This window comes from Oncorhynchus kisutch, linkage group LG3 (assembly GCF_002021735.2).
Source record: "Oncorhynchus kisutch isolate 150728-3 linkage group LG3, Okis_V2, whole genome shotgun sequence".
Lineage (NCBI taxonomy): Eukaryota > Metazoa > Chordata > Actinopteri > Salmoniformes > Salmonidae > Oncorhynchus > Oncorhynchus kisutch.
Window position 1 is genome coordinate 74,894,876 of NC_034176.2, and position 22,441 is coordinate 74,917,316.

The window sequence follows — 22,441 nt, forward strand, 5'->3', positions numbered from 1 at the left end:
CATCACCTCCATATCCCATCCATCACCTCCATATCCCATCCATCCCCTCCCTATCCCTCCACCCCCCCTATCCCTCCACCCTATCACTCCATCACCTTACTACCCTCCATCCCCTAACTACCCTCCATCACCTACCTACCTACCCTTCCTACCATCCATCCCCTCCCTACCTACCCTCCATATCCTCCCTACCCTCCATCCCTTCCCTACCTACCCTCCATCCCCTTCGTACCCTCCATCCCCTCCCTACCTACCCTCCATCTCTTATATCCCCTCCCTACCTACCCTCCATCCCCTCCCTGCACCCCCCTCCCTCACCTTGTCCTCTGGTCCCAAACCCCTCCTTCACCTTGTCCTCTGGTCCCAAACCCCTCCCTCACCTTGTCCTCTGGTCCCATACCCCTCCCTCACCTTGTCCTCTGGTCCCATACCCCTCCCTCACCTTGTCCTCTGGTCCCATACCCCTCCCTCACCTTATCCTCTGGTCCCAAACGGATGTCTAAAGGCGTCCGCATGCTTCCCATCCGAAACAGTTCGGAACAGTTTGTGCATATATTACGACAACATTTTGTGATGTTTATGTTTGTTTTGGTCTTTGGCAAGGGTTTTTCGGCTGTTTGTGCACATTACATTTTTTCTTGAGGCAAGCTAAAGTCGGTGGCTGAAATCTATGCCCCATCCAAATTACTGGAGAAATACTGCACAAAACATCTTAGTTAGACTGTGTGACTAAGATCTATCTCCTCTGCAAAAACATCTAAATTAATGACAGATGTCATGAGTTATCTTAGTTTAATACTATTTTCAGGAAGTGTATACTGGCTACGGCATCTCAAAATGGACAAACAGTACTATTGAGTTTTTTTCTTGTTTTTCAACCGAAGGTCTTTTAAGGGAGTATGTGAGCACACTCGTTCTGTTCAGCTAGCCGAGTTCAGCTAGAAGCCAGCCTTGCTGAAGCATGCTGACACCTTAACAATCATTGTGCTGGGGTGGTCTTACAGACACAGGCTACTCCCCCCTGCAGGCTCCTACAGCCAGCCTGATAATACTATTAGCTCAGTCCCAACCCCCCACTCAGACAAGCATGCTGGTCACATGGCAGAGAAACATGTAGGCACATATGCCTGCACACAGACACACACACGCTTATGTTGTGGATTATACTCACACACACACGGTCCCACACAATCACGTACATACACCCTTATATTATACTGTATAACTACCATATAAACACACACATTCAAGAACACATCTAGAAACAATGACGCGCGCACACACACACACACACACACACACATATAGCAGAGGCACTGTTGTGGAAGGTAAGTGCCTCTGCAGCGGTGCGGGTGCTGACAGGGAGAAGGCTGAGCGTTAATATTACATGAGAAGACCCTGGGAGGGCAGAACACACACACTGTGGTTCCTCTGTCTGCATGAAACCTCCACAGAGCACCATGTACTCCTGCTGTCTTCATTACCCTGCACGAGGATGATCCCTCACACTGTAGTGCACCACACCTCACACACACACACTGCACTGGCACACACATGTACACTAGCCACATTGGCACACAGCGACAACAGAAAGCACAAACACAAACTCACCACATTACATATAGGCCTACAGGTACGTAGCAACGATGACAGAACAGAGGACACAAACATACAAACACATGCTATGCTACTGTGCCAACCCACTCAAAGCAACGAAAACATTCTTTCATATAGACACAATGTAGAACAACAGTCTTCAACACACACACACACACACACATATAAACAAAGGCAAAAGCCTTGCGAGAGGGGTCGGTCATAGTAAAACATCCTCTTCTCTCCTCTGCATTGAGACAACATCCCTACATTGACCATCCCTCCCTATAGCGGACAGAGTCCATGCCTGGTTTTCTAGTGTATGGCCTGGCAATGGGGTGTCAGCCCCTCTCTGCTCTCCCTGCTCTGGACAGACCTCCACAGACACTACTGTAAATCAGACACCTGGGGAGGAAGGCTTTGGGACTGTCTCATAACATCACTAGCACAGTCCTACAAGTCAGAGAGGAGACTGAGGAACTCTGGGATGGATCAACCTGTACTGAAGGAAGTTCATTCTTTAGATGCAGGACAGGACTAAACGTGTTTTTCATTTAGCAACATTATGTACAGGCCAAAACACTTCACTATAATGAATTTAGGCTAAGGTATGTAAGAGATGACGCTACATGTTAAAAGAAAGAGTAAGGAGCTTTGATATACTTTGATATTTCAAAATGGCTGGAATGTATGACGTAACAAGCTTCATGAAAGAAGCATTGAAACAATAGTGGAAAGACTAGGTTTAATTCTGTGTTTAGCCTAGTTTCACAAATCAGACCTTTGCTTTACAAGTTCTACATTGTGTAAAAATAGGTTAGGTTATATCATATAAAATAAGGCTAGGGCATATTACTAATTTAGTGATGTTAGTAATAATCTCAGACGTGACAAATAAATAACACCTTTCAATATGAGAATAGGGAAAAGTTCAAATAAATAGGCCTAAGTCAGCTTCCAGTGATACAACAAATACTGTGGGTTTAAATGCTAATACTGTAGCTTCACTTCCTTGGTACATTTTGAAAATGTATGCTCAGTTTGTCGCTCGTGGCATTGGGGTACAGCTAGCAAGCAGCATTTTAGCCAAAGACTGTTATACTAGCTGTCTAGTCTGTGTTTTATATATGTGCAATAAGCATAAAACACAATTATATATAGAACTGTCAACTCAATCTCATTCTGAGAATTAAGGCAGACCACTTGATTTCAACATCTGAATAAAGTGGACAGCCTAACATGCTGTTTAAACAGTTGGAGACAGAAGGGTGTGCTCATAACAATTCACTAACAATTCACTAACACGTGGACTTGAGAGATTGTTGATGAGACCTGTGTTAATTATCTACAGCCTAAAGCCTGCTACAAGAAGTTAGTCGTTATTAGTGAATGTGCATTAGTCATGGTTCTAGTTAAACTTGTAACAAAAATAGCCTTTTCATAGACGGACTTGAAAGCCAGAGCATTGATTATTGAAAAAAAAAAAGCAGGTTGAACTATTTTGATAAAATAATGAAATTATTATTGGGTGTTATGCTTGTGGAAGGCTTACATTTAGCCTAAGTATAACTTCACAATCCCTGAATTAGATTATTGCTGACTGTTTGAAATTAAGTGTCAAATTGTACAACAACGCTTATTCAGAGAAAACATGAGGGTAGGCAACAACACATCCGCCATGCTGACCCTCAACACGGGGCCCCTCAGGGGTGCGTGCTTAGTTCCCTTCTGTACTCCCTGTTCACCCAACTATGTGGCCACACACGACTCCAACACCATCATTAAGTTTGCCGATGACACAACTGCTGGCCTGATCACCAATGACGATGAGACAGCCTATATTTAGGAGGTCAGAGACCTGGCAGTGTGGTGCGAGGACAACAACCTCTCCCTCAATGTGGGCAAGACAAAGGAGCTTATTGTGGACTACAGAAAACTGAAGGCCGAACACTCCCATTCACATCAACGGGGCTGTAGTGGAGTGTGTCGAGAACTTGAAGTCCCTCTGTGTCAACATCTCTAAGGACCTATCATGGTCCAAACACACCAACACTGCCGTGAAGAGGGCAAGACAACGCCTCTTCCCTCAGGATGCTGAAAAGAGTTGGCATGGGCCGTCAGATCCTCAAAACGTTCTACAGCTGTACCATTGAGAGCATCTCGACAAGCTGCATCACCTCTTGCTATGGCAACTGCTTGGCATACGACCGCAAAGCACTACATAGGGTAGTGCTAACGGCCCAGTACATCACTAGGGTCGAACTCCCTGCCACCCAGGACCTCTATACCAGGTGGTGTCAGAGGAAGGCCCAAGAAATTGTCAAAGACCCAGCCACCCCAGTTCTGTTCCCTCTGCTTCCGCACGGCAAACGGTAGTGGAGCGCTAAGTCTGGGACCAAAACATTCCTGAACAGCTTCTACCACCAAGCCATTAGAGTGCTAAATAGTTACCCAGACTATCTACATTGACCCTCTTTGCACTCTTCTTTGCAACTCTTTTTGACTCGGTACACACACACTGGACTCTACCCACACATTCACACTGACACTCCAACACATACACATGAACACACACACTTACTCACACAACACGTATACACAGGCACATTGTCGCCACACAAGCACTTACACACTCATCACAGTCACTGCTGCTACTGTCTGTTATCTATCCTGTTGCATAGTCACTTTAACCCTACCTACATGTACATATTTACCTCAATTTCCTCATACACCTGCACAGACTCGGTACTGGTACCCCATGTATATAGCCAAGCTATAATTGGTCATTGTGTATTTATTAAATATTATATATTTTTTTTTATCCTGCATTGTTAGGAAGAGCCCGTAAGTAAGCATTTCACTGTTAGTCTACACCTGTTGTTTAAAATGTGATTTCATTTTGATTTGATTTGTTGTTTATGTTGGCCAATCAAAGCGGCATATAGGCTCAATGTGTAGCAAGTAGAGTGAGTTCACTAATGCAATGCAAGATGTGATACAAATTACAGAATTAAAAGTTAGCAAAATGGGAAGTAGTAGGCTACAAGGAGCAACCAACAGATATGTAGGCTGTTGTTTGATCTGAATGGGGTTGGAGAGAAAGCACAGCATGTGGCCTCAATTAGCCCAGCTAGCTAGCTTCTCTAGGCTACTCCAGTCAAGACCGGCACTGTTATATGGGATTATAAATATCATTGTGGCTGCTACAAGTTAGCTAGTCTTGGCTGTAACCGAGTTGGCGCCTTGACGTCTCTTTCTTTCAGTCTGTCTGCTCACTCCCATTTCACAAACACCGCCCCCTCTGCAGCTGCAGCTATAGAGCACCAGCCTCTCTCCCTCGCGCAGCAGTACTCAGGTTAAAAACGTTAAAAAATATATATATAATAATAATGAATATCTGACAAACATTCATGATACTATTCTAATAGTGAAATTATTTCAAACCTCCATCTCTAGTGTTCAACATCAGACCCATTGGGTTTCCTGAGTATGAATCATACAGACCCGGTTCAGCCCAACCCTCCTGACAGATGTCTATTCTCCCTCATTAACATCTGCAACACACTATCTCTCACAAACAGAGCAAAATCCATTATCTGTTACTGCCATTTCCACATGCAGCAACCGAGCTCATATAATCATTAATCATGAAGCAAGGAAGCAGGCAGGGAGACAATATAGTCAGCCATTATGTTGTTCTCAGCCCTGCTCGCTTAAAGAGAATATGAAACTAGTGTGTCTCTCTCTATCCCTGGTTGGTTCATTTCACAGCTTCCATAACCGCCCTGGTGATGACCTGAGTGACAATATACACATTCCTCCTCCCTGCCTCCCAGCTTGCCTGCATGTCTCCCTGCCTCCCAGCTTGCCTGCATGTCTCCCTGCCTCCCAGCTTGCCTGCATGTCTCCCTGCCTCCCAGCTTGCCTGCATGTCTTCCTGCCTCAAAGCTTGCCTGCATGTCTCCCTGCCTCCCAGCTTGCCTGCATGTCTCCCTGCCTCCCAGCTTGCCTGCATGTCTCCCTGCCTCCCAGCTTGCCTGCACGTCTTCCTGCCTCAAAGCTTGCCTGTATGTCTTCCTGCCTCAAAGCTTGCCTGCATGTCTTCCTGCCTCAAAGCTTGCCTGCATGTCTCCCTGCCTCAAAGCTTGCCTGTATGTCTTCCTGCCTCCCAGCTTGCCTGTATGTCTTCCTGCCTCCCAGCTTGCCTGCATGTCTTCCTGTCTCCCAGCTTGCCTGTATGTCTTTCAGCCTCCCAGCCAGTCAGCTTGCCAGTCTTCCTGACTCCCAGCCTGCCTGCCTTCTTCCTGTCTCCAAGCCTGGCTGCCTGTCTTTCTCCGCCTCAGATATTACATGAGCTCACACTGGGTGTGGCTTACAGTATAACAACATAGTTTCATTGTACAGGGAGAAGGGAACTGCATACAGTATATACTAAATCCCTATATCCATATCCACTAGTATCTGTCATAACCTAGCTGTCCTATCTGCAGCAAGCTAGCCGAAATGCTAACAGGAGCAGTTGTTGCTCCTTCCTGTCTGTATGTGTCATGAATTTTAAAATGAACTTTGAGCTGCCATCTTGGCAGCTACTATTTTACGAGCAGCTATGTCTGTCAAGCTGGCAGCTGCTAGCAGATAGTCAACTAGCTATTCTATTGTGCTCCAGAAATGAATGGGCACTAAGGAAGCCAAGCCGTAAAGGAGAATTGACAGTGTGACACAACTTGCTTTAGACAGGATGCAGAGCAAAAACAAAATGGTAGATGTAATGTGGAAGGCCACTGAAATTACTTTTCAAAAGAAATACAACACCGTGGCCCTATGTCATGCCATACAGGTAGTGGTGTTATAAGGGCATAGTGAGGCATATGAGAACAAGGTCAGTGAGACACCTACCCGATCTTGGCCTTCTGTTTGGGCTTGGACGAGGACACAATGCGGGCCTTCTTGGAGGCCTTGGTCCTGGTCTTGTTGCCACGGTCCCTCTCCCTGTCTCTATCTCTGTCCCTCTCCCTCTCTCTCCTGTGGGCCGAGGAGCTCCCAGAGGGGAAGCTCTCTGGACTCATAACCCTGGGGATGTTCTTCTCTCCTCTCTCCCGGGCCTTAGCAATGGCCTCATGGATGATCCTGTTAGCCTTCTGCTGCTTGTCCTCCCCAGCCTCCTCCATCAGTTGCTGCTGCTGCTGCTCCCTCTGCTCCTTCACCAGCCTCCGCTGGGCCCGCTTCTCCAACGACGAGCTGTAGGAGGATGAAGACGAGGAGGATGAGCTGCTCTTCATCGGGGGGCTGAGGACCCGCGCTGCTGTGTGGCTGTTGGGACCATTAGCATTCTTGTTCTTGGGAGGCTGAAGAGGAGAGAGAGGAGGGGGGATATTAAATCAGACTGAGGGAACACATATACCAACAGGATGATGTCATTATAACATACATACATCTGCATTAATAGCAAGACTGGAAAGAGCTGTGTATTACAAAGGACTCTCGCCCTGATCTTAATGTCATTTCCTGCGAAGTGGATGATCTTGTGGTCGTTAACACACACACACACACTAATCCCCCCCACTATGCTCATGTTCTCATGTTGACAAACCAAACCTACATTCCTGAATCTCAGACTGAATAGTTAGATCATTTAGCTCCTAGTTCTCACATTCCCCTTCAGCTAACCCTCCACAGCCTCTCTCACGCATCATCTTCCCCTTCAGTTAACCCCCCACAGCCTCTCTCACACATCATCTTCCCCTTCAGTTAACCCCCCACAGCCTCTCTCACACATCATCTTCCCCTTCAGTTAACCCTCCACAGCCTCTCTCACACATCATCTTCCCCTTCAGTTAACCCTCCACAGCCACTCTCACACATCATCTTCCCCTTCAGTTAACCCTCCACATCATCTTCCCCTTCAGTTAACCCTCCACAGCCTCTCTCACACATCATCTTCCCCCTCAGGAACAGAAGTGTGAAATGTACCATATCAGCTTTGCTGCCTGGAATGAGAGTCAAGTCACCCAGTCAGGCTCAATAAGGAAATGTTGTAAACACAAAGGAATGGGATTACAAAAGTGAATCAGTGAAGCTCTGAAAAACCCCATGTGCATAACAATCAAGCTGTATACTTACACTGCTGCTTAGTGACGTGGGGAGAGAGAGAGACATAGACAGAGAAAGACTAGAAATGATGAAGCAACATGCTATGAGCTATGTGTAGTTTGTAGTCGTAGCCTTTAGCAGTAGCTGACAGAGGAGAGACATACTCAGAAATCAGCCTTCTCAGGAAGCTTAACTCATAATTTCCAAGAAATGGCAGATGAGGAAAAGTACGCATTTTCATTGCATTCTAAGGCCGTATGATATCAATGTGATTGTCGAAAGGGAAGTTACACTGATCGATATAGAAAACAGAACACTGAAAACAACAGCCAGCTGGTCTAGAAAACACACAGCAGAAGTCACAACAACACTGTTAGCTAGTTGGCTGTACCTCTCTTATTAGACCCTCTAAGCCTTGATAATGATATAGCCTTGACATAGGCTTGATAATGATATAGTCTTGACATAGGCTTGATAATGATATAGCCTTGACATAGGCTTGATAATGATATAGCCTTGACATAGGCTTGATAATGATATAGCCTTGACATAGGCTTGATAATGATATAGCCTTGACATAGGCTTGATAATGGTATAGCCTTGACATAAGCTCAATAATGATATAGTCTTGACATAGGCTTGATAGCCTTTTAAAGACAAACAACCAGTCACCAGAATATCCCATTCTGCTGCTGTGTCTCTACCCCACTACCTCACAGACATACTGAAAGTGTTGCTCTCTGAACTTTCTGCTAGCCACACATTTCCCCCCCTAGTCACATAGATTGCAGCAACACAAAGTTTCATTAAGACAGGAAGAAACTAGATATTTGGAAAATGATCGATTCAGAACATATCGTTTTATTTTTTTTAAAGAAAAGAAAATGGCTGGAGACAAGAGACAGGCAGGACCGGCACATGGGCTGAGGTTTATTCCCTTCGGGTGGGCCCAGAGCCTATAAATGGATGAGCTAATCTCAACGTGTTGCAGTCAGAGTGGATGGCTACATGATCCGAGGCCGAGCCACAGCACGGCACAGCCAGTTGCTTTCCTGACTGCTAAATAAAGAGAATTATCTTGAACTGCCACAAACAAAGCAGGGGTAGGGGAGATATAAATGAAGATAAACAAGAGCTGTAGCTACAGAATTATATGTTTAACATGTGCTGTGATACCCAGGCTATTAGTGGAAATCATTGCCCAGAACTGAAATATTCTCATTATTCAAGTTCAAGGTAAAAAAAAAAGAGAGGGTGAGGAAAGAGAAAGTCAAGGTAAAGAACAGGGAAAAGAGGGAAGGAGCAAAGGGGAGCAAGGGCAGAGGGCGGGAATGAGAGCAGGAATGAGAGTTTGTATAAAAAGTGAGTGAGAAAGGGAGAGAGAAGAAAAATGCACCAAAACCAAGTGCTCTGCAGCTGTGTAATACGACTATAAATAACTGAAATTACAGGCTGCCAGCACTGCAGTGATTTCAATCTCTCTCTCTGCCACCACACGCTCCCATGAAAACACTTTGCACTATTACAGTAAGGAAAGACTACAGAGAGATAGAGCTAGCCAGGACATTTGGGCCAGTTAGTCCGCTCACTCACTCACTAACCCCTTACTTCCCTCAATCCCTCATGCAGAACGCTGTGTGACTGATGTACTCATCTTATGTGACACACACACACAAACACATCGCCTTTTGCATCGAACCAGAAATGGGGAGGAATCTATGGAGATGAGAGAAAACGAGGGATAAAGTGAAAGGAGGGGGGTAGTGAAGGGAGAGCATAGCTAGCACAGCTAAGCAAATTAGTATGGGAAAGAGCAGCAACAAGGAGTTCAAAGATGGCGACAGTGGAGCTGCATCTGGCAGGCAGCATGAGCCAGTAGCAGAGGAGGTTGTTCAGTTCCTGTCGTCCGGCCCCTCCTCTCTCTCTGTGCAGCTCACTTACCCTTCCTCTTGGCCTCTTCACTGTAGACATGTTTTTTTCAATTTTTTTGTTCTTCCTCCCCCTCTCTCTCCAACCACCTAACAAAAGCCTTGCCCTTTTGCCGGGTTTTTTCTCTCTCTTTCTCGCTCGCTCACTCTCTCTTTCGTTCGATGGTCTGTTTTGCTTGAGCTGCGTGTCCACCCCCTCCCCCCTCCACAGGCAGCGTACAGGCGGGCGGCAGAGCCTCCTCTCCTCCCCTAGCGGGCAGGGCTCAGGCTCAGTAGGAGTGCATGGGGCTGGGCTGTTAGATCACTGGGAGAGCTGGGAGCAGGGCTGGTTGCGCCAGAAGAGGTGCGAGGCAGTGGCAGTCCAGGAAGCTCGTCTCATTCTGCTGCTACTGCGTGCGGTTTGTGGTGTGAGTGTCTCTCGCTCTACCCTCCTCTCTTCCCTCCCTTCTCATTGATTCCCCTCCGCCAGCGATCGCGTGCTCTCTCCGTCCGCTCGCTCTACTCGTTCCTTTTTCTTGCTCCCTTCGTTCGTGCCTCTTTCTCTTACATCCCAGGGTAAGGTAGGCTACTCCTTTGTACACAAAAAAGGGGTTTGAGCTAGCTAGCTGGCTTGGTTGTTTTCCTTTTTCCACTAGTTTTCCTCTCCTCTTCCCTCTCTGCCCTCCCTCTCCCGTGCTGGGGTGTGTATGGCGAGGAGCTGGAGTCTCCAGCAGCAGAGCGGTGGAAAATGAAAGCAGCACAAAGCAGCAAAATGCATCAGCATGAATATTAGAGATGTCGTTAAAATCCAGACTCGTTCTCTCTCTCACTCACTCTCTCTCTCTTTGTGAGGAAGTAGGCCAGCAGATGGTGCTAGCAGTTATTACATTAACTTTCACAACTTAACCCCAAAAGCACTGAATTTCTACACAAGCACAGCGATTAACATAAATGGAATACAGGCTCGCATGTGTTGCAAATTGCTCTATACATAAAAAACAGTATACACAAGAAACTGAATGACATTTTATGTTGTACAGAATCATAACATGAAAATCCACTATGAGATAAAACTAAACAATACAATATCAAAAGTCCAAACAGCAAACAACCAACGTGTGCAAAACCCTGAAACCATGAGGCTAAAAAGCCACAGCACGGTCCCTAGTACAGCACACTAACACTCCCAGAGACGGTGAGTAAAGCAGTGATCTCAGACACACTCTGGTGGGGAAAGAGAGACGCACGCAGATAGATGCTGGCCACCCAGCCACACAGGAAGAGAATCGCTCTCGAAAGAGGTGACAGGATAGCCCCCCACACACACAAATGTATGCGAGATGTGAAAGGATAGGCTGTGACGAGCCTTCTCTCCCTTCCATGACTGACAGTCACTGGAGGGGCAATGGAAGAGAGGGAGGGGGCTCCCTGGAACATGACGCAAGGGCCATGTGCTCCAGCAGGCACATGGTGCTGGGAGGGGAACACACGGATATGCCTGGCTGGCCTGGAGTCTGCCTGGCACAGGGTTAGGTCCCAGAGTGGAGACACACACATCACCAGAAAGACAAGCACGCCTGCACGTGCTCACACACACATACAAACTTAAAGAGCCATACATCTTGCTCTAAAGCACATGACTGTGTTTTCACAGTGAACTCTCATTTGAAACCTTGTGCACAACATATAAGCCCCTTCTCAGGTTACACAAAGGGTCGACATAGCCTAGGGGTTGACTGTTAGCTCCCTGCTAGTCAGAAGTAACCCGGAATAGGTTGGTAAGCTACAGGCTATGGCTAGCCTCAATGGCTATGTGGCTAGGGGGAGGCCAAGTACCTGGAGATGGATAGTTAGCTCCCTGCTAGTTAGAAATAACAGTAACAGGTCTGAAGCTACAGACTAGTAAGCTACAGGCTAAAGGCTACATGGCTATGTGGCTAAGGGAAGGACATTTGGAGCAGAGCATCAGCTCTCTCCCTGGCTGAAATGTAACACTGTTTAATGATATTAGAGCAGAATTATCTCACATGGATAATAGCTGAAAGGGGCACTGAGCTCTTAAGGACAAAGGCCTAGTTCACTTAGCTGATCTGTGTTGCTTTATCGGTTTAACAAGTAGACTAGTATGATTAGTAGGGCTTAAGTAGGTCAGAATCTATGTCAATATTCCTAACTTTCCGTTCGGCGTTGGGGAAACTACAGAGAAAGAGAAGGGGAGAGAGAGGTAGGAAATAAAGAGAGACTAACTGGTGTATTTACCCTCTCATCAGTAGTGGCAAACAAAGGTGAAAGCTAAAAGGAAAGCCCTCGTTCCGACTGGCTAAATAAACAACAGCTTAGCTGCAATATCATTTGCCTCTGCTATCTCCAGCCGATGTCTGAGCACAACTCTCTTAAAAAACCTGCCAGACACCTAACTCTGTGGAAGAACATTGGAACTACAAACACAACAAAACATTGAACTGTACAACTGTAGGAATAACATACGACTGGTTAAAGTCCAACGTAGAGTATGTGTGGGAGGTCACAATGTACACAGTAGGTTGTGTTAACTCCAATCTAGTGCTCATGTGTTTGTCCCCATGCCCATCTCTAGATAAATAAGCCTGTGCTGTGCGCGTGTGTGTGTGTGTGTGTGTGTGCGCATTCATGTGTTTGTGTATGTGCTTACTAGTGGTAGGCTATATGTGTGTTCTCCCCATGTTTGAGTGGGCATCTGATATAGGCTAGCTGTCAGGCTAGGCCTCGGGAGTTTGGACTCCTTTTCTAGGAGAGACGGAACGAAGGGAACTAAATGACACAACATGTCAATTACCATCCCTGCAGTGGAGCAAGAACATGTCACATGCCAGAGGGGAGCATCCCATACAACAGGAATAAACTATAGCATAGTGGCAGTGGGCCTCACTCTCACAGAAACAGAGCCTCACTCTCACAGAAACAGAACCTCACTCTCACAGAGACCCTGAAAAAGATCAATGCACAGCTGTAGAACACTGTCAAGAACACAGGTAAAAAATGCTGTATGTATAGTGTAATTCAGGGAGATATTTTAACAACAGTTATTTCAGAGACTTGGCCTAAACAGTATGCAGCCATGTTATGTACTGCATGTTGAGCATGAACATTTGAACACCTGATCACCTGATATGGAGTACAGTGCGCTGATGTATAGTACACTGAGGGGTTCACTGGGACGGACAGACAGCATCCTTTTAGTCTGGGACGACATCATAATGCAAAAGACTACATAACAGGCTGTTCAACGAGAGAGGTAGGAGCAACAGACAGAGGTAGATAGAGAAAGCTAGGAAGAGATTCAATAACACCCATGTATACGTGGATTCATACACAGGAAGGCTTTTAGCTGCCAGCGACTGGCTCTGCACAGGGTGTATTGTCTCTCTAGGCTGAGGATGTGTTGGTGAAAACTTGGAAGAAATAGGAACAGTGAACACAGGCAGGCAGGTGGCTTGGTGGAGCTGTGGCGCTTTGGCAACCCAACGGTTAACATGCAAATAGGCCTCCCGGCAGAGAAATTAGTGTGCTGGGGGGGCTTCCCTCTAAAGTGTGAGTGAGTGAGTGAGTGAGTGAGTGAGTGAGTGAGTGAGTGAGTGAGAGAGATACTGAGGGAGCCAGAGGCACAGGTGTGAGTCTAAACAGTCCATTATAACATCATCACAGACTCAGAGCCTGTATTAGTGTGCCTGCCACTCTTACTTCTGTCTCCCCCTGAGGGCCTTTGAGTAGGACTCCACTAAAACGCTGTAAGGGAAATTTACATTTATCATCCTAGGACAGGATGGAACCCGCACTATAACTGTGCACACACATAGCCAATCATAGAGCCCACAAAACTAATCATATCAACAGTTAGCCTATATTTTCACCCACTAGGTAGTGCTGTAATGCTGGATGTATAAGCTAGTAGGAGAGTGCATCTGTTGTAACAGAGAGAGCTGAGCAAGTGAACAGTGTTTCTTCAGAGCAAATATGAGACAGTGTGTGGTACTGGTCCCTAGAACTTTAATCAATGACAGCCTTTTCTTTTGATGAGTAATAAAGTGTATAGTACAGGAATAATAGAGATGACCCACTGCTTCTCTCTCACTTCAGCCTTTGCCTAAACGTTTTCCTTTCAAAAAATATCTGAAGTCTACCTAGAAGTCAACCTTTGACGTCGACTCTTCCTTAAAATCACTCCTCAAAGCAAAGTGTGTCGTGTCTTTGTGCGTAACGTCCCTAAAAATAGTTCTTGGCCTTGTTTTGTGAGAGGGATAATACCAGCAGTATACAACACTACTCACCTTCCCAGTTCCCAACCATAGCCTAACCAGAGACCAAACCTACTGCCTGGTTAATGGAATATAGATTAGTCTGTCAGGAGGTGGGGAAGAGATTAGGCCTGTTAATTAGGCCTATGGCTGTGGACCAATTTAAAGTCATGCATGGAGAGTGAGGAAAGAAGTAGAGAGGAGAGAGATGGAGTGTGTGTATGAGAGAAAGAGATAGAGAGGGGGAGGTAGAGAGGTGTAGTTGATAAATGAAAGGGGGGCACACTGCACGGCGATGCTTCCTGAACCAATTAAAAAGAGCATCAGGCCTTAATGATCCTTCACAGGGTAGGAGAGGGAAGGTAAGGTGTGCTGGCGCTAACCTCTTGTCCCGGGGAGAGGCTAATAACAGAAGTGACACTCAGTGGGCTAACAGGGCTTACAGGTCCTCCGTCCTCACTCTCAGACCTGGTCCACTTTGACCTGTGCTGTCACAGCCTGGCTGGCACACAGCTCTAGCAGGTCACATGGCAGCAGGGCCTTAGGCAGAGCTGCAGTAGTACAATATATGGCATTTAACTGGGCTGTATTCACATAGGGTTGACCCAAACCATACTGTCTGGCTCTGATAGAATAGGAAAATAGTGGTATGTTGGATGTGTAACCAGGCAAATGGCCAGCCCAGTACAGCTCAGATTAGTTTGGTTCAGTGTGAAAAGGGTACTGCTTGCCTGTATCTGGATGGAGGAGCGGAGGTGGAGAAATGTGGGTGGCAGAAGGATGGACATGTTACAGAGTTAAGTCTAATACCATAGCCTAATTAGGCTAATGTTCTGCAGACCATGTGTGGTAGGCTAGGCCTACAGATTAGGAAGGGGGAAACTACAGGGAATGATCCATTCTGTATAGAAACACTATCAATAGTGTTGTATTGAATGAAAAAATCTAGTGTTCTTATTCCTTATGTGAGGGATAATCGAGGGGCTATGCGTTCTATGGAAAATAATGGATGACGTGGAAGATGTGTTCCTAAATGCGAAGTGAAACTGACCTTCAACAGAGTTGCATTATTTTCCTGAGAACGCATAGCCCCTCTTCGATTGTCTCTTTTATACCACGGCTATAATTTAACACATTTGCCGCTCAAAGAAACTTGTTCGTTTAGCTAACCAAACCATCAGTCCTAGCTTGCCATTATGAAAATCTGATTCAACAATGCCAGTAAAGTTTTCAATTCAAGTTTTGCTTTAAAAAGCAGCTCAAACATAGAATATGTAAGAATGAACTATAGCCATTGAGTTCTACCACGCTAATATAAGGAATTATACAACGGGTGGGTCTAATCCTGAATGCTGATTGGTTAAAACCGCATTCCATTTGGTGTCTATTCCATAAGTTACCACCGGTTAAATCTGAAGTTAAAATGCCTAATTACTCTGTTCCATCTGACTGTGCAATTCACGGTCTCATCAACCCAGCCAAGCAATTTATAAACTTAATCTCCACTATGAAAAGCATCTAGACATTCTCACATTTCTTTTAGACTAACATTTAGTTTTCAACAGTGGAGATTTGTATAAACCTTGCTGTCTGTCTCTCCGACATTTGCAACATTGCTTCAATATTCAAATTGTTACGGCTTTCTTCCGCTGAAGGAGAGTCGGACCAAAATGCAGCGTGGTTAGTTCGATACATGTTTAATGAAAACGAAAACACGAACAATACAAAAACAACAAACGGAAAAATGTGAAAACCTATACAGCCTGTCTGGTGACAACTAACACAGAGACAGGAACAATCACCCACGAAAACACTCACAGAATATGGCTGCCTAAATATGGTTCCCAATCAGAGACAACGATAATCACCTGACTCTGATTGAGAACCGCCTCAGGCAGCCATAGACTACGTAGACACCCCACAAAACCCCTAAGACAAAAACACACCACAATAACCCATGTCACACCCTGGCCTGACCAAATAATTAAAGAAAACACAAAATACTAAGACCAAGGCGTGACACAAATTCAATCTCCAGCTGTCCCATAGTAATGAACATGTCGGGAGTCGGGACAAGACAGACAGACAGGCAGCGTTTTTCAGCCAGTCGAAATCATGAGGCAGCTGGCATAATTTTATGGATATATACAAAGAAAAGTAAATTGAAAAAAATGTAAAAAGTGAAGCTAGTTCACAGTCTTTCCAGATTCAATTTGAGGTGATTGTGTTAGCTGTGTTGTTGGCTTGCTCCTCTGAACAACAGTTCGCTGACGAGTGAGCACATTTTCTATGCCAGGAAAAATCCCGCCTCATTAGCTCATTGTTATGGATGTGTTAAAATTAATGTCACTAGAAAACAGCGTAAACAAATGCAAATGCAGCTACTTTGCTGTTATTCTGGCTGCACTTTTTGACGTGACTGTAAGTTAGCCGTAGTTGGCTAACTAGCAAGCAAGAGATAAGAACTTTACCAGCCATTATGGCAATGGAACATTTAGAACGAACGACTGGGTCGCGTCCATACTGTAGATACAGAACAAAAAGACAGAACGACTGAGTCGCGTCTCTGGCAACCGAACCGATAGAACAAACGACCAGCCGGCATGGGTTAGCAACCCTAGATTTGTGTCGGGACTATATCTTGTGGAAGGATGAAATAGTATGAATAAATTCATGAAAATGTTTTTAATGAAAATTTGTCAATCATTATTTGAATATGTTGGTAACTGGTTGTATAAAAGTGATACTGCCCAAGAAGCCGGTGTTTAGAGGATATATTGGCTTGGTCTCGGGCCTGACAACACCAGTGCCAATATATCCTCCAAACACCGGCTTCTCGGCATTATCACTAAAATAACTCACACTCTAGAATGCCCTTCAAGCCAATCAGAAACAAGTATTCAACAATGCCATGGTATAAACATGAATGACATTATGTTCCCAGTCCAAAGTTACATATTATACTGTATAAGCCTAGGCCTCATTTCCTAAGAAATGCACTTACACTACTAGGTGGTATAATGGTATTAAACACTGTAGATCTATACACAGGAGAACTATAGCTTCAACCAAGTACACACTCCTAGTACGCTAGGCTGTGTGTATTGGCTTCCCTCTCTGGTCTGTTGGAGATATTTATAGTTATTACCCAGAAAGCTCTAAGGCCCAGGCCAAGACACACACACACACACAGGCACTTGCACACACACACACACAGCTTGGCATGTTAATTCCTTGCAAATGCAGCGATTAGCAATTCACATAGGTTATGATATCATTAGCTGTACCTGCCATGGCAGAGAGAGAGGGCTGCACCATCACACCCATTACACATCCTCAAATAGCTCCCAATGAAGAAGCTTTACTAACAGCCACCTATTAGCTTTCCATTAGTCATTCAGTTAACTGACTCCTTCATTTCATTAAGAGAGGCATGCGATGGCCATTTGCATCTCTGAGAGGGATGGTGATAGGAGTGGTTCATGGATGGACTGGGACTGGGCAGGGTAAGGTAGTTTGGGCCTGGTCGTTAGGGATTCTATAGGATAGCAGAGGGGTGACAGAGGGAAGAGGGCAGTCTGGGGTCATTGAAGATGATGCTGTATCTCTCATTAGCACAGTATGAGCAGCCTACTTACCGGGGAGGGGATTCTAACAACAGTGGTTCCCTTAGGGCTTAGACCAGCGATTCTCAACTAATTTGGGTTGTGGGAGGTTTTGAATGGGTCTCACGCAGGATGTCTGAGCAAAAAATGAAATATAAATGAAAAAGATTGTCCAGTCTGAACTTAACAAATTTAAACCAGGTAGAAAGTGTGTAGAAATTATAATGAACTTACATTTTAAAATAATCTCTGAACAATTGTCTTCAATCACAGCATTTTCATTATAGAGCTATTAGCAGCGATATTTGGGTCTCAAACCAGTGAGTTTATTAACATTCTTCAACATTCTGTTTTCAACATATTTATTAACATTCTGTCCATGTAATTATTGACAATGAAAGAGGTGGGAATGTTGTTTCCTTTTCATATAATTGATACATGTACCGCAATTTCTGGACTATTAAGCGCACCTGAATATAAGCCGCACCCACTGAATTAAAAAAATATATGTATTTTGTACATAAATAAGCCGCACATGTCTATAAGCCGCAGGTGCCTACCGGTACATTGAAACAAATGAACTTTACACAGCCTTTAAACGAAACACGGCTTGTAACAAAAATAAAAAAAATAGCAGTAAACAGTAGCCTACCAAGAAAGTCATTGGTCACTATCTTCCTCCTCCTGTGCACTGAAACCACTGAAGTCATCTCCTTCGGTGTCGGAGTTGAATAGCCTCAGAATTGCTTCATCCGATGTTGGATCGTTTTCATTGTCGCTCTCGTCACTTTCATCCGGAGGCAAATTCCCCGCTGAGCTCATGCTGCCCTCTTCAACACGCAGCAGTCCAGCCTTTCGAAACCCGTTGATGATAGTGGATTTTTTGACAATGCTCCACGCTGTCAGGACCCACTGGCAGACTTGACCATAAGTTGCTCTTCGCATGCTTTAGTGAAGGATTTCTCCCCACTTGTCATCCAAGCCTCCCACTGAACACGTCAGTTCCTCACGCTGCTGTTTCCAACGTCTTATCATCGACTCATTAAGGCCAAGCTCCCATGCAGCAGCTCTATTTCCTTTTCCAACAGCCAGATCGATCCCCTTCAACTTGAAAGCTGCATCATATGCATTTCTCCGTGCCTTTGTCATGATGAGGGTGACAAAATGACTACCGTAATCAGAATGATGGGAAGTTTGAGCGCGCTCGATTTACGTCACATTATGTGACGGTGCTCAGTTTTTTGCCGTCATGAATCTTGTGAAAAATCCATAAATTAACCGCGTCATTGGTTCAAAGCGTGGAAAAAAGTAGCGGCTTATAGTCCGGAAATTACGGTACTATCAATAGAGCATTCAAATCGGTTTCCCATATTGTATTTTGGATATTATTTTTCACGATGCGAATATTGGCTCGTAAGCGAATATTGGCTCGTAACTGAGACAACCTGGTTCAATTTGGGTCCTGAGGCAAAACCAACTGTGAACAACTGGCTTAGACCAACTCATCTTTACTGCTTGTTCAGAGAGAGAGAGCGGTGCAGTCAAGCAAATTTAAGAGGGCATTTTAAGGCTGGCATAGGCAGGTCTGTGTGTGTGTGTGTGTGTGTGTGTGTGTGTGTGTGTGTGTGTGTGTGTGTGTGTGTGTGTGTGTGTGTGTGTGTGTGTGTGTGTGTGCGAAAAATGAGAGAGAAACTGAGAGGCAATTAATCTAGAGGATTTCTCCTCCACAATCACTAGATGTAACAGTGTAACCACAGCCCCATCATCTGTCAGCCTGACCGGCAGGTTCATTTCAGCACAGCTCCCAGCAGACTGCATGTCCCTCTATGATGGACTGAGCTGATTCAGGAGAACATAAGAATGAAAACATCTATCAATGGGTGTTCCCCCACAATTGTCAAATATATGGTCATAGGCACCCACAGGTGATGTTGGGCACCCCCAAGACTCAATGTATAATTGGAACTATGAGCTTCAGAGCGCAGAGCCAGGGTGGAGGTCCCTATGGGTCTGCAACGTTAGGCACAGGTGGTTGGTGGCACCATAAATGGGGAGTACGGACTCGTGGTTCCATAGGAACCATTGGCTCCGTTCCAGCCATTATTATGAGCCGTCCTCCCCTCAGCAGCCTCCACTGGCATTTGGCTATGATGGAGTAGAGAGGTGTAGGTGAGGGAAACAGCAGGGGACTCACATCACTGTTAGACCTTTACAGTTCCTTCATTATTGAAGCTCTGGAAAGAAGGAGTATAGCTGCTGACTAGGAGATACACACACGCACGCAGGCACACACACAAGTGCATACTGAGACAGCTGTGCATGCATACACATGAGTGCTGTGCACGCACACACAGATCGTAAGCAAATTTACACACAAAAGCACAAACACACACAGACACAAACACACACGTCACAAACAGTGAGAGAGAGAAAGGCTGAGTTTAACTTCCTCCTCCAGAGCAGGACAGAGCAGAGGGAGACAGGGGCCTGTGTGAAGGGATGGCTGTGTGGGGGGCGAGGAAGAGACAGGGAGGATGAAAACCATCCCAGAAACACAGGCAAAGGCACGAGAGGGAAAGGATTTTCAAATTGCCTCTATCACATAATTTAGACAAAAAGGATTTTTACAAATTTCTAAACATAGAAACCTATTCCTTGCTTGAGAACTGAACCAGCATTGCCTGGAGGTAATATACAAAATAGTATGATTTATGCATGCAAATTAGCAATTGGTGGGTTCATCATCTCAATACTTTGTTATATACCCTTTGTTGGCAATGACAGAGGTCAAACGTTTTCTGTAAGTCTTCACAAGGTTTTCACACACTGTTGCTGGTATTTTGGCCCATTCCTCCATGCAGATCTCCTCTAGAGCAGTGATGTTTTGGGGCTGTTGCTGGGCAACACAGACTTTCAACTCCCTCCAAAGATTTTCTATGGGTTGAGATCTGGAGACAGGCTAGGCCACTCCAGGACCTTGAAATGCTTCTTACGAAGCCACTCCTTCGTTGCCCGGGCGGTGTGTTTGGGATCATTGTCATGCTGAAAGACCCAGCCACGTTTCATCTTCAATGCCCTTGCTGATGGAAGGAGGTTTTCACTCAAAATCTCACAATACATTGCCCCATTCATTCTTTCCTTTACATGGATCAGTCGTCCTGGTCCCTTTGCAGAAAAACAGCCCCAAAGCATGATGTTTCCACCCCCATGCCTCACAGTAGGTATGGTGTTCTTTGGATGCAACCCAGCATTCTTTGTCCTCCAAACACGACGAGTTGTTTTTACCAAAAAGTTATATTTTGGTTTGATCTGACCATATGACATTCTCTCAATCTTCTTCTGGATCACCCAAATGCTCTCTAGCAAACTTCAGATGGGCCTGGACATGTACTGGCTTAACTTCTTGGATATAGGGGGCGCTCTTTTAATTTATGGATTAAAAAACGTGCCCGTTTTAAGCGCAATATTTTGTCACGAAAAGATGCTCGACTATGCATATAATTGACAGCTTTGGAAAGAAAATACTCTGACGTTTCCAAAACTGCAAAGATATTATCTGTGAGTGCCACAGAATTCATGCTACAGGCGAAACCAAGATGAAACTTCAAACAGGAAATGAGCAGAATTTCCATTGTCTCCTTATATGGCTGTGAATGTGCCATGAACGAGCCTAAGCTTTCTGCCGTTTGCCCAAGGTGTCTGCAGCATTGTGACGTATTTGTAGGCATATCATTGGAAGATTGGCCATAAGAGACTACATTTACCAGGGGTCCGCCCGGTGTCCTTTGTCTAAATTGGTGCGTAATCTTCAGCTGCAGGCATTTTCCCATGGGATTCAGAGGAGAAAGCACACTTCCACGAACGATATATCATCGAAGAGATATGTGAAAAACACCTTGAGGATTGATTCTAAACAACGTTTACCATGTTTCAGTCGATATTATGGAGTTAATTTGGAAAAAAGTTCGGCGTTTTGATGACTGAATTTTCAGGGTTTTTTGGTAGCCAAACGTGATGTAGAAAAAAGGAGCGATTTCTCCTACACAAAGAATCTTTTTGGACAAACTGAACATTTGCTATCTAACTGAGTCTCCTCATTGAAAACATCTGAAGTTCTTCAAAGGTAAATGATTTTATTTGAATGCTTTTCTTGTTTTTGTGAAAATGTTGCCCGCTCAATGCTAACGCTAAATGCTATGCTAGCTATCAATACTGTTACACAAATGCTTGTTTTGCTATGGTTGAAAAGCATATTTTGAAAATCTGAGATGACAGTGTTGTTAACAAAAGGCTAAGCTTGAGAGCTAGCATATTTATTTAATTTCATTTGCGATTTTCATGAATAGTTAACGTTGCGTTATGGTAATGAGCTTGAGGCTGTATTCACGATCCTGGATCCGGGATGGCTAGAATCAAGAGGTTAAGCAGGGGGACACGTCTGGCACTGCAGGGTTTGAGTCCCTGGCGGCATAGTGTGTTACTGATTGATGGTTGGCTTTGTTACTTTGGTCCCAGCTCTCTGCAGGTCATTCACTAGGTCCCCCTGTGTGGTTCTGGGATTTTTGCTCACCGTTCATGTGATCATTTTGACCCCACGGGGTGAGATCTTGCGTGGAGCCCCAGATCGAGGGAGATGATCAGTGGTCTTGTATGTCTTCCATTTCCTAAAAATTGCTCCCACAGTTGATTCCTTCAAACCAAGCTGCTTACCTATTGCAGATTCAGTCTTCCCAGCCTGGTGCAGGTCTACAATTTTGTTTCTGGTGTCCTTTGACAGCTCTTTGGTCTTGGCCATAGTGGAGTTTGGAGTGTGACTGTTTGAGGTTGTGGACAGGTGTCATTTATACTGATAACAAGTTCAAACAAGTGCCATTAATACAGGTAACGAGTGGAGGACAGAGGAGCCTCTTAAAGAAGAAGTTAAAGGTCTGTGAGAGCCAGAAATCTTGTTTGTTTGTAGGTGACCAAA

The 22,441-nt window shown here is 45.0% G+C and overlaps 1 protein-coding gene across 7 annotated transcripts in view; it reads right to left on the bottom strand.

The window, feature by feature from the left end:
• LOC109874981 (chromodomain-helicase-DNA-binding protein 9) overlaps positions 1-22,441 on the bottom strand; it is a 119,563-nt gene that overhangs the window by 65,491 nt on the left and 31,631 nt on the right. For 6 of the 7 annotated variants that reach the window (XM_031814637.1, XM_031814665.1, XM_031814632.1 and 3 more), the window contains one exon: positions 6,493-6,941. In XM_031814637.1, the coding sequence (XP_031670497.1) occupies positions 6,493-6,941 (449 nt within the window). Of the gene's footprint in view, positions 1-6,492; positions 6,942-9,627; positions 10,453-22,441 lie in introns of those variants that run through there. The other variant, XM_031814672.1, reaches the window with a different exon arrangement.